This window comes from Leucoraja erinacea, chromosome 2 (genome assembly GCF_028641065.1).
Source record: "Leucoraja erinacea ecotype New England chromosome 2, Leri_hhj_1, whole genome shotgun sequence".
NCBI lineage: Eukaryota > Metazoa > Chordata > Chondrichthyes > Rajiformes > Rajidae > Leucoraja > Leucoraja erinaceus.
Window position 1 is genome coordinate 88,299,678 of NC_073378.1, and position 19,696 is coordinate 88,319,373.

General features: G+C 37.9%; 1 protein-coding gene across 2 annotated transcripts in view; it reads left to right on the forward strand.

Annotated features, from left to right (window-relative positions):
• Positions 1-19,696, forward strand: part of nek10 (NIMA-related kinase 10) — a 155,405-nt gene that overhangs the window by 24,734 nt on the left and 110,975 nt on the right. For both annotated transcript variants that reach the window (XM_055660470.1, XM_055660464.1), the window contains exons 2-5: positions 827-933; positions 8,177-8,237; positions 12,239-12,384; positions 18,563-18,661. In XM_055660470.1, the coding sequence (XP_055516445.1) occupies positions 860-933; positions 8,177-8,237; positions 12,239-12,384; positions 18,563-18,661 (380 nt within the window). In that variant the 5' untranslated portion in view covers positions 827-859. The remainder of the gene's footprint in view (positions 1-826; positions 934-8,176; positions 8,238-12,238; positions 12,385-18,562; positions 18,662-19,696) is intronic.

The following is a 19,696-nucleotide window of genomic DNA, read 5'->3' on the forward strand; positions in this document are numbered from 1 at the left end:
TGTTTATTCTTATAGGCCACCTGCATTTAGATGTGCTTCGCTTTTATTTAAACACGGAAAGATGTAGATTGGATACTCAACACTAACCAATGTAGTGCTTTAGTATTAGAAGTTCTGCCTGCTACACTGATCATATTATCGTAACCCGGCTTGTGCTGTTAGTCTGTTTGCCGCTACACAGCTGAAGCAACATGCTGTAGTGTATTGCAAGTGTCTTTTAATAAATTCTGTTGTACCATGTTTGTGAAAATGACTGGGTCATTTACAGTTTCTTCCCAGCTGTTATCAGGCAACTAAACGTTCCTTTCATCAGCTAGAATGCAGTCCTGACCTCCCATCTACCTCATTGGAGATCTTTCAACTATCTTTAATTTTACTTTATATTACTTTATCTTGCACTAAACGTTGTTCACGTTATCCTTTATTTGTGCACTGTAGATGGTTTGATTGTAATCATGTATAGTATTTTCTTCGACTGAATGGCACACAAACAAAAGCTTTTCATTGAACGGTGGTTCACGTGACAATAATAAACTAAACTAAACTGATGTCAAAATTGTACCTGGCTCCCCCAAAATTAAAGGTTATAAAGATACGGACAAAGCAGATGCGCAATTTATAAAACCAATAATTTTTCTGCTGTTGTGATCAAGCAAATGTCAATTGTGGGAATTCATTCATTTCGAACCAAATCTAATAATATCCTGAACAATAAGATTGCTCAGAATTCAGCTCTAATACTATGATGTTTCTGTAAAGTTTCTAAACCAGAGTTAAAACAAAATATATTTATATTTAAAAACTTTAATCTTTTTTTTTTCTACAGGAATATTTTTAACTGACTAAGTGAAGCGTCACAATGCTTGAGCAGGATAAAAAGATTAAAGTTGCAGTAAAAACATCAGACACCAAGCTCCAAAGAAATGAAGACAAGTATGCTATTTTGTTACTGACACAATTGATACCTTTTCATGATAAAATATATATCCAGATGAAACTGTGTAATATTACCTTTTTGCGAATTTGGTTACTGCTATTATTTTTACATTAACAAAGCTCATTAATGTACTGCTCATAGCACTTAGCGAAGGCATGTTTATAAAGTAGCATTCAATTTAAAATATATATTTTTAATTACCTCGGAACATTTGCACATAAGCAGCCCAATCTACATAATTGGCTGTTGAGAGACTACATCATCCAAATGTAGAAAATTATGGCTTAGTGTTCATGATATGGTTCAATGTTGAGTGCTATTTATGTTGTCTTTCAAATTAATTTACATTTTATAACAATAATAGTTTATGATATTAACAAAACATGACTGTGGAGGGCATTGTCATGATTAAATAGCAAACTATGCTTTTTTATTTATTATTATTATTTTTTTGTAAATAATATTTTTATTAAAGCATATACATATATAATCAAAACACATTTTGTTTATCAATTGCATATGGTTAACAGATGGGATTCCAGCTATCAAAGTAATAGAGGTCCTCATTTATCAATTGCATATTAACTCAGCTTCTATTTGTTTATTTATTTTTTATAGATAGGAAGAAAGAAGAAAAAAAAATGATAAAAAAGAATAGAATAAATCACCAATAATACAACTTTGGAGATAGGTCCGTAGATTATAAAACATAACTATTCATCTAATCCTAATTCAAGCTTCTGTCAGGCTTCCGTGCCGGACCAATTTACCCTTTCAGAAAATCAATACATGGAGATCATATTCTAGAAAATAATCCTTGTTTGTCAATTAAGACAAGTCTAGTTCTTTCCAAATGTAAGGTCTCCGACATCTCCATAATCCACATTTTAATTGTGGGGAATGTTGGATTTTTCCAAAATTTTAATATTCATTTTTTCCCAGTTATTATACTATAATGAAGGAAGTTTCTTTGGCTTGTTGTAAGTTTTAGGCTTTGTTCTGATATTCCTAATATTATTAGTTTTGAGTCGGGATCCAATTGGGTATTAACAACTTCAGAAATTATTCTAAAAATATCCGTCCAGAAATTTTTGATTTTTATACAATTTACAAAAGTATGAGTTAAATTAGCCTCTGAGTATTGACATTTATCACAGATATGTGGGAAAATTATATTTAATTTTGTTTTAGAGTAATGCAGCCTATGTAGTACTTTAAATTGTATTAAAGAATGTCTGGCATTTAACGAGCATTGATTTATATGTTGTAGACTTTCGTCCCAAATATCTTTCATTATAAGTTGGTCTAATTCATTTTCCCGTGCTTGTCTATATAATTCCGTCGACGGGACCTCACCATCTAAAAGAGTATTATAAATGTGAGATATTAATTTATCTGTATTAGGGTTTTATGCAAACATTCATCAAGAGTCTCTGGCTCTCTAGCTCTATAATCTTGTGTATGTGATTTAACATAATCTCTAAGTTGTAGTTATCAAAAAAAGTTATTTGAGTGTAGTCCATAATTCTGTTGTAACTCCTGAAATGAAAGAAAAATACCTTTCCTATAAAGATGTCCCACCTTTTTTATTCCATAGTTTTTACATTGTATAAAACCTTTATCCAACACAGAGGGTTTAAATGAAGGGTTATTTACAATGGAAAGATAGAGTGATAAATTATCCAATTTTAAAGTCTTTTTTAATTGTTTTCAAATTCATATACCACTAATAGGGTTTTCAACATAGGTTTTTTATTTCAGTTTTGTGGGAGCTAACAGAATCGAGCCAATTTCAAAAGGCAAACAATCTTCCTTTTCCATTTTTAACCAGTCTGGTTGCTGATCCATGTCTTCCAACCAAAAGTTCATATTTTTAATATTAACTGCCCAGAAGTAAAACAAAAAATTTGGTAAAGCTAATCCTCCATTCGTCTTGGATTTACATAAATGTTTTTTACTTATTCTATGGTTCTTATAATCCCAAATAAAACTTGTGACAATGGAATCAACTTAAAAAAAAAATTTTGGAAGATATATCGGGATTGATTGAAAGAGGTACAATAAATGCGAGAGAAAGATTATTTTTATAGCATTCATTCTACCAAACATTGAGATAGGAAGTGTTTTCCAGTACTGAATATTTTTATGTAGTTTATTCAGTAAATGTGGGAAATTTAATTTAAATAAGTATATTTCTTAGTCACATAAATTCCTAGATATTTAAATTTTTCGTTGACTATTTTAAAGGGGGATTGTTGCAATGTATGTAAATTGAGTTCCGTTATTGGCATAATTTCACTTTTGTTCCAATTAATTCTGTACCCTGAAAATGAGCCAAATTGAGTTATAAGATTTAACAGGTTTGGGATGCTAGTTTCTGGGTTTGTGATGTATATTAATACATCATTTGCATATAAAAATAAATGTTATCAACTGTATCTTTAGTATTATACCCATATATTTCTGGGTGGGCTCTAACATTTTCTGCCAATGGTTCATTAGCAAGGGCGAATAATAACGGGGATAGCAGGCATCCTTGTCTGCAACCTCTAAATAAATTAAATTTAGGTGATAACATTTGGTTTTGTCAGTATTCTAGCTGTTGGGTTAAGATATAAAAGCTTAACCCATGTGCAGTGTTTCTCGCCCAGTTGAACATTTTCCATTACCGAAAATAAATAGGGCCATTCCACCTGATCAAATGCTTTTTCAGTGTCTAGCAAAATTATTGCTAGATCTACATTAGCTATTCTATTTGAATATATAATATTAAATAATTGTCTCAGATTATAAAATGAGTAACGTTTTGGAATAAATCCTGTTTGATCAGGGTGTATTATTTATGAATCACTAAACTTAATCTATGGGCTAAAATTTTAGTTAATATTTTCTGATCAGTGTTTAAGAGAGCAATTGCTCTATATGAACCTGGATCTTCAAGGTCCTTATCTGTTTTTGGTATGTGTTATTGTTGATTCGTTTAAAGTTTCTGGCAGTTTCTGTTGAGTAAAAGTGTAATTATACAATGTCTGTAGACGTGGAGAAATCAAATCATAAATTTTGTAATAAAATTCGGAGCTTAGGCCATCTAGGCTGTGGGCCGGGGAGCTTTATTCTGCAGTTTTGTGACCCAAGTCACCAAACTACATGAAATGTTCACTTATTGTGTAAAAAATATATATAAATCACCCCTGAAACTCGATATGAAGAAGGCTTGCACATTTTTATTAAATTAGAGAAAAACTGGAAAAATTTAGGGAATTTTTTAGTCCAATCAAAGCACGTTTAACATTGAGTTGTCTGCCAGTTGGCCAATCACGCGCTTTGTTTCAGGCTAGCACACAAAATGGCTAAGGGGGCTTCACAGATGCCTGTTTTACTGGAGATTCCGATTTGTTGTTCTGTGGAATAAATGTCGTGGAAACTTGCAGCAGGTAATTGTAGATGATCCGCGGCTCGAATCGGCCGCTTATTAATTGAGACCGCGGCTTCACTTTACTGCGAGTACCTAGGCCCCGCGATTGGAGCACTTTTTCCCGGTAAGTTTTCGCAGGCAGATTCGAGATTAGCTGTTAAAGACTTATTACTTTATTACAAGCTGGCATTAGTGACAATGTATAATTGACTATGTTATAGTTTAGGCCCTCAATTTCATGAATGAATGAATGAGTAAGTGAGTGAGTGAATGAATGAATAAGGAATGAATGAATGCATGAATGCATTTATTCACATTATAAAAGGGTGCAATTAAATTAATTAAACTCCATATAGATAGATTTTCATAAATTCAGACTTTAGTCTTACCTTTTAGTTAGAGTTGATTCATGGGAGGCCTTCTTTGTGTTCCAGCACATCAGCAGGAACTTTGAAGGCTTTCTTGCACTTTAATCCACTTCGCAGCACTTTGGCGACTTGGGTCACAAAATCCTATTTCTAGACAATTTTGATGCTCGGCCCACAGCCTAATCAGGGCCTGCGGCCTTTCCGTTTTTTAAAGATCTAATAGACTCTTCGATATCTTTTACTGTTATTTCAGCACCTAGTAATTCCCTCTCTTTCAGATCTAAACCTGTAAGATTACATTTCCGTAAAAATGATTCCATTCTTGCAGAACGTTCTATCGTTTTGGTTGAGTAAAGTGTTTGATAGTATTGTAGAAATCTGTCATTGATATCTTTGGGCAATGTTAGTATTTCTCCCATATCTGATCTAATTTTGGAAATTGTTTTTTCCCCATCCAGTTTTCGAAGTTGACGAGCTAATAGTTTTTTGTGGTTTGTCAAAATGTAATTGTTTAGTATATTGATAACGTTTTATGACTTGGTCTGAATATATTTGGTTTAACATATTTAAGTGCAGCAATTTTATTGTGTTTTATCATAGAGGGCGCAGCCGCATTCTCTATATCTAATTGCCTTATTTCCATTTCCAGTATCTGTTCTTTAGCCCAATTCTCTTTATTATGAAAGGCTTGGGAGGAGATTAACACTCCTCGTACAAATGCTTTAAATGTTTCCCAGAGAAGGGAGGCAAAAGTTTCAGGGCGGTCATTGGACTCGAAAAACATATTGATCTGTGTAATAAGATATTCATGACATACTTTTTCATTTAAAATTTGAGGGTTAAGTCTGCTTCTCGGTAATTCCATTTAGTTTAATCATGAATGTTAAAGGTACATGATCCGAGATTATAATATTATGATATTTCGAGTTGTACGTAAATGGGATCCGGATGGGTTTTCGATTCTCCAGACATCTGCTGTATTCATTGGTGTTGCACTATATTAACATCATGTTAAAAAAAATCATGTAAAGTTGATTTTTAATTATTTTTGAATATGTTCTAAAATTCACTAATGATAGTACATAAAATCCTGTGCAGTATTCCATATTCTATCAAATATTATTCTTGCATATAAATCTATTTTGAATTTTCTTTCCAAATCATGTTAAACCTTTATCTGTTTTCTATAATGTTGAAATTATCTCAGCATATGCTATTTATAAATAAATCAAAATACAAATCTAGCTTTGATAATGACTGCATGATTGGTCTGGTGGCAATCTACTTATATTGGAAACAAAAATGATGCCTGCAGCAATGGAATAGGTTAGGATGGATGACTGACATGGTTAAATATGATTCTGATAAGTTTCTGAGTGGTAGATAGATAGCAAGCTGTAACTGGCTTCTGTGCCAATTTCTCAGATATATTACAGACAGACCACTGACAACTGGTGAATGCTTTACTTATAAACTTTATTTGAACCTTCAATTGCAAAAGCAGTGCAAGTGCTCATGCATCTGTTAAGGCACCAGGTGGCCAGACTTATGGTACCCAGTTTTCTCTGAATACCAGATTTTGTGTGCCTTCTTTCAAGTATTGGATCCAGTATCTTATGCTGTTCCAGGGTTTGTTAAGGAGTACAATCCTTTTTCCAGGACCCACCTCCCCACTATTCCTTTATTCACCACCACTGAGGCTGCGCCATATTTAGTGCAACTCCATCATATTTCAGCCACTTTCATCCCATTGCAGCTGAACTATTGTTTCCAACAACATTGCCTTTTACCACTTAATCAATATGTGAAGTCCTAGTTATTGGTACTGAATCAATTGGGTACCAAAGAACCATGGAATTAATGGCTCCCACATACATACAAGGGCAATAGGGAGGTTGCACGGCAGTCGAGGTCACGAGACCCGTACTGTTGCCACGCAACGCTGTCTGGAGTAAATGTGGTGAATGGCAGGTAAGTAACAGCCGGTGCTTCTGTCCCAGCATCCGGACTCCACACTCTGGTTCCACACTAGCGGACCACAGGTCATCCGTCCACACTGTCGGGGGGGGGGGGGGGGGGTTGGGTGGTCAGGGGGGTCGTTTCAGGGAGAGGGGTAGGGCCTTGAGGGGGTAAAAGGTTGGGGGGGGAGGTAGGTTCGGGGGGGGGGTTGGGTCGGGGGGGGGGTAGGGTCGTGGGGGGTGCCGGGGGGGGGGGGGGGGGGGAGCAATGCCGGTTACAGCACAGTCAGTGACTCTGGGTGGGCGGAGAGACCAGACTGTCCCAAACTCTGCTGCATGCTGACGCGGACGTTGTTGGGTTTTCGTCCTCATGTGTCTGTGGCCCTGCACCACCCAGCCGCATGGTCTCGCTGCACCCAGACTTGCGGCCCCGCACCACCTGGCCGCGTGACCTAGCCCCACCTGGCCCCGTGTGTGGGCATTGCCGGCCCCCAGCCCGTGACAGTGTGACCACACAGAGGGAGACGGGGCGGAGGGCGGCCGTGGCCGTGGCCGGACAGCGCTGACTCCCGGGGTGTTGTCCCGAGGGATGCGCTCCTTCGGCCGCTTACACCTTGCTCGGGTTCAGAGCAAAGATGCTAGAGTGCTCAGTCACCCTCCACAATTATGTACGTTTCGAGTGTTAACCATGTATACCGGAAGCTGCCATGTCTTGCAGATGGATTGAGCTGCTCCGTGCGTCATGCCCGTTGACCCGATGACCTTACGTGCAACCCCCCTACACAGGTCCCATCACTTAGGCATTTCATTTTCTTCACCTGTTATCTTTATTTCTATGTCTTTGACTGGCATTGAGTACACAAACTGGCAAATTTTCTCTCCTATGAAATGTTTACAGCAACATGAATTGGCTACTCAACCGCGATATATACTAAAAGTGAGCAAATACATGAGGATTTGTACTTTGAGGAGTAAATGAGATTTTAATGGAAACTGATAATTATTGGTAAATAAGCTCTCACTGAAAATAATTATGTGTGATATTTCATTCTTTTGGAGGACAATTAGTATTGCCTTATTCATAAAACTTTTTTTTTGCATCTGCCTTTTCAATGCATTTCCTTTTATCCAGTTCATAAACTTTATTTCGTTTTCTCTATTTCACTTAAATCTAATCCATACTCGTCAAGAGTGGTTAATTGCCGTTTGTACAGGCAATGAAATTATTAACAGCTGCAATAACATAATAACACACAAATAAATATACAGTGTTCAATAACATCATAAATTAATAATCAGTAATACTTAATTGTCACAACGTTGCAAAATCGAAGTTCATAGTGCAACCAAAAATGACGTCCATGGTAGATCATAGTTGCTGATGTGGTGATTAATGTTGTGCAGTGTTCAAGAGCCTGATGATTGCTGGGAAGAAGCTGTTCTTGAACCTCATTGTCATCTTATTCATTTATTTAAATTTAAAATATTTCTATTTTAGAGAACACACAGATCTGAAGCGGCTACTTAATCTCTTGAATGTACCAGCAAGCAAGCAACAGGTACGTTCACGGGTGGGATAAAGGCAACTGTAGGAAGAGGAACTAGAGGAAATGCTGCATTTTATGTATGACAATAGACAATAGATGCAGTAGGCCATTCGGCCCTTCAAGCCAGCACCGCCATTCGATGTGATCATGGCTGATCGTCCACAATCAGTTCCCCGTTCCTGCCTTCTCCCCATATCCCCTGACTCTGCTATCTTTAAGAGCCTCTCTCTTGAAAGTATCCAGAGAACCAGCCTCCACCGCCCTCTGAGCCAGTGAATTCCACAGACTCACCACTCTTTCAAAACTGCCTTTCCTTTCAATAGCCCTTGAAAAGGTAATTTTAAGTCAACTTATGCCTTACCTTCACCAAAATACTATCTTGGAAACTTTCCAATCAGGTTTCAGGGCCCACCACAGCACAGAGTTGCCTTGTTGAAGGCACATAATGACCTACTGCTCACCGTTGACATCGGTGACTGTACAATCCTGCTCCTTCTCGACCTCAGAGCAGCATTTGATACTGTCGACCACACCATCCTAATTGATCCGGTACGGGGTTGGTATTGATGGCACTGCCCTGAGCTGGTTCATCTCCTACCTCAAAGGTAGGAGTTTCTCCACTAACATAGGCAACTTTGTCTCCTCCCCAGCTAGCCTCTGCTGCGGGGTTCCACAAGGTTCCATCCTTGGCCCCATTCGCTTCTCGCTGTATATGCTCCCCTTAGGCCAAGTCATTCAAAGGCACGGCATTTCCTTCCATTACTATGCAGACAATACATAACTCTATCTCCCCCTGAAGCCCAAAAACCGATCAAATCTACTTAACCTTATCTACTGCCTCGAGGATTTAAAGTGTTGGATGGCCCAGAACTACCTCCAACGAAACGAGAGTAAGTCTGAGGTCATCCTTCTCAGCCCCTCGGACTCAATCAAAATGATAGCAGGCAGCCTTGGAAGCCTTACCCCATTACTCAAACCTCACGTCAAAAACCTGCGTGATATTTGACTCAGCATTGAAATTTGACAAACAAGTCAATGCCGTGGTAAAAGCTAGCTTCTTCCAGCTTCGGACGATAGCTAAAATAAAACAATTCCTCCAGTTTGATGACCTCGAAAAGATCATCCACACATTTATCTCCTCCTGCCACGATTACTGCAACTCCCTTTACACTGGCATCAGCCAATCTTCCCTGTCCCGCCTGCAACTGGTCCAAAACTTCGCAGCGAGACTCCTGACGGGCATCCGAAAAAGGGACCGCATACCCCGATTCTGGCCTCTCTCCACTGGCTCCCTGTGTGGTTCCGAATAAATTTCAAGATCCTTCTTTATGTTTACAAAGCCCTTAACGGGCTTGCCCCCACCTACATCAAAAGTCTGCTTACCCACCACACCACCTCCAGGTCCCTCAGATCGGCCGACTTGGGGTTACTGAACATCCCGCGGTCTCGGCATAAGCTCAGGGGCGACCGCGCCTCTGCGGTTTCAACTCCTAGACTGTGGAACAGCATCCCTCTTCCCATCAGAACTGCCCCCTCCATCGACTCAAAAGAGACTTAAAATTCATCTTTACTCTCAAGCCTTTAGAAACATAGAAACATAGAAATTAGGTGCAGGAGTAGGCCATTCGGCCCTTCGAGCCTGCACCGCCATTCAATATGATCATGGCTGATCATCCAGCTCAGTATCCCGTACCTGCCTTCTCTCCATACCCCCTGATCCCCTTAGCCACAAGGGCCACATCTAACTCCCTCTTAAATATAGCCAATGAACTGGCCTCAACTACCCTCTGTGGCAGAGAGTTCCAGAGATTCACCACTCTCTGCGTGAAAAAAGTTCTTCTCATCTCGGTTTTAAAAGATTTCCCCTTTATCCTTAAACTGTGACCCCTTGTCATGGACTTCCCTAACATCGGGAACAATCTTCCTGCATCTAGCCTGTCCAACCCCTTAAGAATTTTGTAAGTTTCTATAAGATCCCCTCTCAATCTTCTAAATTCTAGAGAGTATAAACCAAGTCTATCCAGTCTTTCTTCATAAGACAGTCCTGACATCCCAGGAATCAGTCTGGTGAACCGTCTCTGCACTCCCTCTATGGCAATAATGTCCTTCCTCAGATTTGGAGACCAAAACTGTACACAATACTCCAGGTGTGGTCTCACCAAGACCCTGTACAACTGCAGTAGAACCTCTCTGCTCCTATACTCTTGACATCCTCTGAGGGAGGGCTATATTATGTATTTATCTATGTACTTAATCTATGAACCAATGTTGTATAACGTTAGTACCTCCACCAATGTAAAGCACTTTGGTCAACGAGAGTTGTTTTTTAAATGTGCTATAGAAATAAAAGTGACGACTTGACGACTGTGAGGAAAAAGTGTTTATTCATCTTCGTTCTAAATGGCTTACTCCTTATTCTTAAACTGTGGCCCCTAGTTCTGGTCTCCCCCAACATCGGGAACATGTTTCCTGCCTCTAGCATGTCCAAACCCTGAACAATCTTATATGTTTTAATCCCTCTCATCCTTCTAAACTCCAGAGTATACAAGCCCAGCTGCTCCATATTCTCAGCATATGACAGTCCCGCCATCCCGGGAATTAACCTTGTAAACCTACGGTGCATTCCCTCAATAGCAAGAATGTCCTTCCTCAAATTGGGGGACCAAAACTGCACACAATACTCCAGGTGTGGTCTCACTAGGGCCCTGTACAACTGCAGAAGGATGGGATTTATGTTACTTCAAATAAAAACATCAATTTACAGTTGAATGGGGCCCTTTGCAGTATCTGTTCATATTCTATATAAGAATATTTTAAAGTACTATATTTCAGCCTCTTAATATTTTAAACCTAGAAATTATTGTTCACAAATATTAGCAGATAAAATCTTATACTTGTTCACTACTTTAAAGCAGATTATTTATTTTACTTAGATTAACAACACTTTTAAGGCTAGTTTTGTGGATCCATGGCCTTTCTCTTCTAGTCAACAATCAATTCCTTTTTTTTACTGAGGGTGAAAGCAAGATTATTGTTCTGGCAACATTCACTCAATCGATCATTCTCCCTCCTATACTCAATCTTCTATTTTACCTTAATCAGTTTCTCTGTGTAATATAAGCAATCACTGAAAATTCCACCTTTGTTCCAGAATTTGCAGTTGTAATAATATCTGTTGTATATACATAGAAGTATAAATTACTTGATATAGAAAATTCTAATGCTGAACACTATTGTATAACCACGATAACAGGGCTTAGCTCAAGGCACCCTAGTCTCTGAACAAGTTTCTTTGCTGAGACCAGAGTGCACTATTTCAGACTGAATCCCCAGAGGAAAAATAAGGAAGTGCTGTTCTGTTGGGGTTGATTGAGTGGTGTGGGAGGAAGGTTGGGCAGCTGGATTACTCAAGATATGCCTTTATTTAGAAAAGATGTTAAACCATGAGCCTCACCTCTCAGAGATTATATTATATTATAATATTATATTATTCTAGTGAAGAATGATCAGTTACATCCTGTATTCTGGTCGATATTTATCTTTCCAATTATATCACACAAAACCTTACCTAGCCGTTATTCATCATTTTAGTGGAAGCTAATCAAGTATAAATTGGCTCCTGCATTTAAACAGTATGCACATTTCAAAATGTACTTCTTTGCTTTTCTCCATCTGTGAAAAATGTTGCATAAGTAAAAATCTTTTTTACACAATATGAACATTTTTGTAAATTTTCAGTAAATATCCTGTATTTTATTAAATCTAATTATAAATATTGATGTAGAAGCAAGGAACTGTTGGTGTTGATTTATAGAATAAGACACAAAGTGCTGGAAGTAACTCAGTGGGTCTGGCAGCATTCCTGGAGAACATGGATAGGTGACCTTTTGGGTTGGGACCCTTCTTTAGATTGATTAAAAATTGGTGGATTGATTAAAAGGAAAGTATCTAGTAACAGTGTTATAAAATAAATTTACATAATTGACCGAGCTTTGTTTGTGATTTTGTTTTAGTTGCCAGCTCTGAGTTTTGATAAAGGCCGTGGAATTCTAACTAAATCACAACAACATTCCATTCAGGGAAAGCAAAATGCTGGAAACCGATGTGCGGAGCAGCAGCAGCAGCAGTCAACTGAGGCTGTGGAACTTGAAGCTTTTAGGTGAATAATGTTGTTTGGTCAGAATTGTGCATTTTACTTGTTTACATCACAAATCTACCTCATCTACATTATAAAGGTATGTCCTTTTATTCTGAGGCTGTGTCCTCTGGTCCTAGACTCTCCCACTACTGGAAAAATCCATTCCACATTCACTCTGTCTATGTCTTTAATAATTTGGTAAGTTTCAATGAGATCTCCCCTCATCCTTCTAAACTCCAGTGAGTACAGGGCAGAGCCTCAAATGCTCCTCATACATTAACCAAATTATCCCCAGGATCATTCTTGTAAACCTTCTCTGGACCCTCTCCAACACCAGCATATCCTTTCTCGGATATAGATCCCAAAACTGTACACAATACTTCAAATGTGGCCTGGCCAATGGCTCAGAAGGCGTTGTAGGCCAGTTCTCTGGATACTTTCAAGAAAGAGCTAGATAGGGCTCTTAAAGATAGCGGAGTCAGGGGATATGGGGAGAAGGCAGTAACGGGGTACTGATTGTGGATGATCAGCCATGATCACATTGAATGGTTGGCTCGAGGAGTTGAATGTCTATTGTCTATTATCAAGCCTTAGCATTCCATCCTTCTAGTCCTCTGCAAATTAACCTTTTGTGCATCCTGCATCACCATACCCAAGTCTCTTTCTACCGATCCCGAATCGTTTTGCCATTTAGAAAATAGTCCATGCCTTTATTCCTTCTACCAAAGTGCATGATCGTACACTTAGCTATGCTGTATTCCATTCACCACTTTTTTTCCACTCTCCCATCTGTCCCAAGTCCTTCTGCTCAACACTATTTGACTGACCTTGTATCACTGATTCTCCTACAATAGAACCTCATTCATTATTGATATTTATTTAATTATTGCAAAAATATTCTCCGAAATCAATCCAAGAATAATACAAGATTGAACATTTTCATTTCAACAGAGAAGTCTAGGCAGAGATTTTGGAGAAGAGGGGAAAGAATTTGAAGGAATGGGATTTAAGAAAAAACATAATTCTGGAAAAAGAGTAAAAGAAGAATATATAGAAGTAATATATAGAAGAATATATAGAATGTAAAAAGAATCTTAAGAAAGAAATTAGAAAAGCTAAAGGAAGATATGAGGTTGCTTTGGCAAGTAAGGTGAAAGTAAATCCAAAGGGTTTCTACAGCTATATTAATAGCAAAAGGATAACGAGGGATAAAATTGGTCCATTGGAGAGTCAGAGTGGACAGCTATCTGCAGAGCCAAAAGAGATGGGGGAGATATTGAACAATTTATTTTCTTCGGTATTCACCAAGGAGAAGGATATTGAATTATGTGAGGTAAGGGAAACTAGTAGAGTAGCTATGGATACTATGAGTTTCAAAGTAAAAGAAGTACTGACACTTTTGAAAAATATAAAAGTGGATAAGTCTCCAGGTCCTGACAGGATATTCCCTAGGACATTGAGGGAAGTTAGTGTAGAAATAGCCGGGGCTATGACAGAAATATTTCAAATGTCATTAGAAAAGGGAATAGTCCCCGAGGCTTGGCGTACCGCGCATGTTGTTCCATTGTTTAAAAAGGGTTCTAAGAGTAAACCTAGCAATTATAGACCTGTTAGTTTGACTTCAGTGGTGGGCAAATTAATGGAAAAGATACTTAGAGATAATATATATAAGCATCTGGATTAACAGGGTCTGATTAGGAACAGTCAACATGGATTTGTGCCTGGAAGGTCATGTTTGACTAATCTTCTTCAATTTTTTGAAGAGGTTACTAGGGAAATTGACGAGGGTAAAGCAGTGGATGTTGCCTATATGGACTTTAGTAAGGCCTTTGACAAGGTTCCTCAAGGTAGGATAGTTAAGAAGGTTCAACTGTTGGGTATAAATGCAGGAATAGCAAGATGGATTCAACAGTGGCTGAATGGGAGACGCCAGAGGGTAATGGTGGATGGCTGTTTATCGGGTTGAAGACAGGTGACTAGTGGGGTGCCTCAGGGATCTGTGTTGGGTCCTTTGTTGTTTGTCATGTACATCAATGATCTGGATGAAGGTGTGGTAAATTGGATTAGTAAGTATGCAGATGATACCAAGATAGGGGGTGTTGTGGATAATGAAGGGGATTCCCAAAGTCTACAGAGTGATTTAGGCCATTTGGAAGAATGGGCTGAAAGATGACAGATGGAGTTTAATGCTGATAAATGTGAGGTGCTACACCTTGGCAGGACAAATCAAAATAGGACGTACATGGTAAATGGTAGGGAATTGAAGAATGCAGTTGAACAGAGGGATCTGGGAATAACCGTGCATAGTTCCTTGAAGGTGGAATCTCATATAGATAGGGTGGTAAAGAAAGCTTTTGGTATGCTAGCCTTTATAAATCAGAGCATTGAGTATAGAAGCAGGGATGTAATGTTAAAATTGTACAAGGCATTGGTGAGACCAAATCTGGAGTATGGTGTACAATTTTGGTCGCCCAATTATAGGAAGGATGTCAACAAAATAGAGAGAGTACAGAGGAGATTTACTAGAATGTTGCCTGGGTTTCAACAACTAAGTTACAGAGATAGGTTGAATAAGTTCGGTCTTTATTCGCTGGAGCGCGGAAGGTTAAGGGGGAACTTGATAGAGGTCTTTAAAATTATGAGAGGGATAGACAGAGTTGATGTGGACAAGCTTTTCCCTTTGAGAATAGGGAAGATTCAAACAAGAGGACATGACTTCAGAATTAAGGGACAGAAGTTTAGGGGTAACATGAGGGGGAAATTCTTTACTCAGAGAGTGGTAGCGGTGTGGAATGAGCTTCCAGTTGAAGTGGTGGAGGCAGGTTCGATGGTATCATTTAAAAATAAATTGGATAGGTATATGGATGAGAAGGGAATGGAGGGTTATGGTATGAGTGCAGGCAGGTGGGACTAAGGGAAAATAATTGTTCGGCATGGACTTGTAGGGCCGAGATGGCCTGTTTCCGTGCTGTAATTGTTATATGGTTATATGGTTAAAAGTACTTAAAATTAAGAAGAGGAAGAGAAATTGGGTCTTGGAAAGATTTTCTGTGGTATGGAATTTGAGCACAGTTTGCAAATTAGGAAAGATGAAAAGAAACAGGATAGGTGGAAGTATTTTCTTTACTAAAAGATACAGTCACACATCAGTAGTAGTAGTGAAAAATATCTTAATTCATTTCAAAAAGGAAATAGCCAGATTTTTGGTCAATGATCCGAAATCATGATTATTAGAAATACAGTGCACCAAAATACAGACACAAAATGCTGCCATAACTCAGCAGGTTAGCAGCGACATTGGAGAACATGGATAGATGGTGTTTTGGGTCGGGATCCTTCTTCAGACTAGTGGATCAGTAGGGTAGTGAGACAAACAATCTTTAGCAAAATACTATTTGCTAAAATACAAAATACTAAAGATATTCATATCTTTCGTATAACTTTTAAGTAGATCTGTAATTATACTTAATTTCAAGATGAATCCATGCTTTATTCTCTCAATGGTTTTGTTTTCCTCTCTATAGACACACTAACTCTGATCTAACCAATTACTTTTAATTTTGTTTAATGGTATTTCTGACCTCAACTCATACGTTTTGGGAATCATGAATTGAAGTTCTCAATTCCATATCTGTACAAAATAGTTAGTGCATTTGAATATCATTTCATTTTCTCTCATCTATAAAAATATATCATCTCACGGTTAATCGTTTTAACATGTTTACTCATTTCATTGAGCTGCCCATGTCTACCTGGTATCGTTTGTCCTCCTCCCCACTTTATTAAATATTGCCCAAAGTCCAAATCATCTGTAAATACAATATTTCATGCTTAGCCGATAAGAGGCAATACTGGTATATTCTGAATTGATTGAACTGTGACCCGATTTTGTTGCACATTCGTGTACAATGTATAATCCCCACCATTTAACTTGTCCACCATTTAATAATCTGTCTTTCATACTCATCTACTTTTTGCTTCCTTTTCTGCTTGTTGATCTTGTTTCATTTCTCCCTGTTTCCTGTTATTAATTGTCCTTCCAGACCACTTAGCCTTTCCACAAGTTACTGGGCTAGAACTGTGCTTGCCGCGGATTCATTTGGTAAGTACGAAGTTTTGTGATTTCCCCGATTATCAACACGTTTCCTCAAGGCGAAGCCCTCTACGGCCGCAACACTTTACAGAAAGTAAGGGAGGCCAGAACAAGCCCCATCAATGAAACAGCTGAAAAACAGTGCCAGAGACATTTCAAATTAATAATTTATTAAAGAATATATTAATTTTCATACATTAAAATAAACCTGAACACATGGCAATTCAAATAGATAATTAGAAAAATCTAACTGGACTCAATTAATTTAAAAATATGTATATTACCTTCTCTCTTTGCTGTTCCTCTGCCTTCAAACTAACTACAATTACAACGTTTAAAATATACTTAAACAGATGCATGGACAACAAAGGTTTGTAATGTAATGAATCAGGGGCAGGCAAGTGGCACTAGCTCAGTAAGGCAACTTGGTCAGCATGAATCAGTTGGGCCGGCGGGCCTGTTTCTGTGGTGTATTGTTCTACGACCCTGACTGTATAACGGGGTCGCTATCTATCCAGCGATTCTGTTAGATGATTCCCAGAATAAGTGATGGGAAATTCCCATAGTCATGATGTGGAGTCTAACATGACAGTGCAGCAATAAAAATGGTAATGAAGAACATCCATTGAGTTTGGGACGTGCATCTGTACATGGATTCTGTACTTATCCAGAGACATGATGTAAATTTCACAAGTTGCTGTGGAATTTTTCGGCATAATCTGGTCCACAGATTTATTGTTCTTTATGTCACCACTGATTCATTATTATTGCTATGCCTTCCTTTCCTTTCTTTCATTTTGTAATAGATATTTTGTGCTATTCTTTGGTTTCCCTCTCCCTGCCTCTCTTATTCTGCTCCTTTAATTATATCTTATGTCTAAGATCTGTATATATTCCAGTTCCTAAATACTATTGTTATTGTCTATTTAACAGCAATATGGGTAAATGTAATTTAACAGAAAGTTTGTTAAGGTTTGACATTTTTTCTCATTTACTTTGCATCACTGAGGGGATTTTGAGCTTGAATTATGTTTTACTGTGTTTTAACATGAAGCAAATCCACACAAGCTGCAGCTTTTTGAGATGTATGCAGAGCTATGTGGGGCAGGCAAGTGGCATAGCAGAGCTATGTGGCCCTGTTTACAAAATACCACTGCTTAGAGTTTCTAATAGACTGATGCAATGGTGGTCAAAGACTTGTCTGGGTATCACAAACTCACTTTTAAATGCTTACAAACTTTAAAATATACTGAAAGGTTCCAGAGCATTCTTGCACTATATAAAAGAGTATCAGGGAAGCAGTTTCATTTGCTATAATTTAGGATTAGTATCAGCTTGGAAAGATGTGAAGTAAAAATCATCTGGCTGTGTTAGCATGAAAGCTCCCCGACACTTGAATTCCAGTGGGTTACTTTGGAGGTGGTTGGCTAAATGAGGTACCGATGTGACATGACAAAATGATGGAAGAAAATGAAGATGAAGAATTTTGAACATAACAAAATAAAGAATTGGAAGGTAGACTAAAAATGCTGGAGGGTCTCGACCCGAAAAGTCACCCATTCCTTCTCTCCAGGGATGCTGCCTGCCCCGCTGAGTTACTCCAGCATTTTGTGTGTACCTTTCATTTAAACCAGCATCTTCTTACACATTGGAAGGTTGGAGTTGTGCATGATTATTGGTTAGTTCTATTGGGGATCATGCTTTTGATTAATTGAAAAAATAAAACATCTTAAAGTTAACAACAAAAGATAAAATTAAAATTGGGCATCTTGTCAGCCATTGTGCTTCGAGGTTATGATTTATATTCAACAAATTTGTATCATAGACAAAAGTAGATTTTAAGGCTGCAATATTACTACAATGGAACAGTGAGCATATTTAACTTTTTAGCAACTCAAATGAAGAAGTTGATGGATTTGCCCAAACCATCATTATCTAATAAACAGAAAAGGATGGTTTTCATGCTACTCCCTCTTTATAACATGCTTTAAAAGTGGTAATAGCAAATTAAAGTACAAAAATTGCATATTTATAAGAGCTGGAAAAATGTTGTATATCATAGCATGTTCTTTATCCAACATTTTCCTTTTTTCTATTCATTTACAGTGTAAATTATAAGAATGAAAGAAAATTTAGTTGTCATCCCCACCACAAACTGTTTCTGGAAATTTTCACTGCACTGGTGAAGCAGAGACTCACATGCAGGTAAGAATGAATCCGGTGAAATGTTACCTACTATCAAACAAAACCACAGCCAAAGTAAAAGGCTTGGCAATATCAGCAAATGAAAACTCTGTTGAGCTTGACTTTAGGCTGGCACTGTGAAGAGACATGATGGGTGTAGAATAAGTGGAGGTCCTCTGGAGCTGCCGGTGAAATACCACTACTCTGATCATTTTTTTCACTTACCCAGAGAGGCCACCCTGCGTGTGTGGAAACCACGTGGCACTTCATATGCCAGGCAAAATCTAGCATAATCTGACACAGCATTGCAAAGCTTTTTCTTTAAAACAGAATGAGATGTAATCAACAGTTGAAGGAAGAGTTTTCTTAGCATATACTTAGGCAATGTCCAATACAAGTTGAAGTAAGGTGTCAGAGGAGGTACATTATCCCAAGCAATTGTAGGATGACGGACATCTGGCAAAATCTATTCTGGCAAAATATGAATATGGCACATTATGGTTAAAAAAATAATAATTGTAACAATTTATTTACTGATTAATTAAGAGAGCAAGCGTGACTTTTAACTGATTCTACTCTCACAATTTGATGATTTCAATAGAAAATTACACTATTTAAGTTGTGAGGAGAGGGTTCATAATTTGGCTTCAATCCTGTTGACTAACGATTAATGTTATTATTCCTATTTAACATGTTTAGGTTGATTAAAAGATTTGAATGATCAGATGGGAGGATCTTCATTTTCTAAATGTGATACCTACTGTCATAATGGTCTTTTAATGAATAAGAATCTGCTCCCTGACTTCTGCTAATTAGCTTTTAAGTGCTACTTGTTCCAACTTCTCTCATGTTATTCATTCACCTATTTTGTTCCAGACATATGAAACAGAAACAATTCTCATGCTCCTATTTTTTTACTGGTGGCTACCTTCATTATTTCCTTATTTTTATCATATGTGAATTGTTCTGTCCATTTCTATTAACTATCTAGTAGCTCACAGTAAAGTCTCCCACAGTGAATTTTGAAAGCTGAATTTTGAAACTTTTCTAATTACA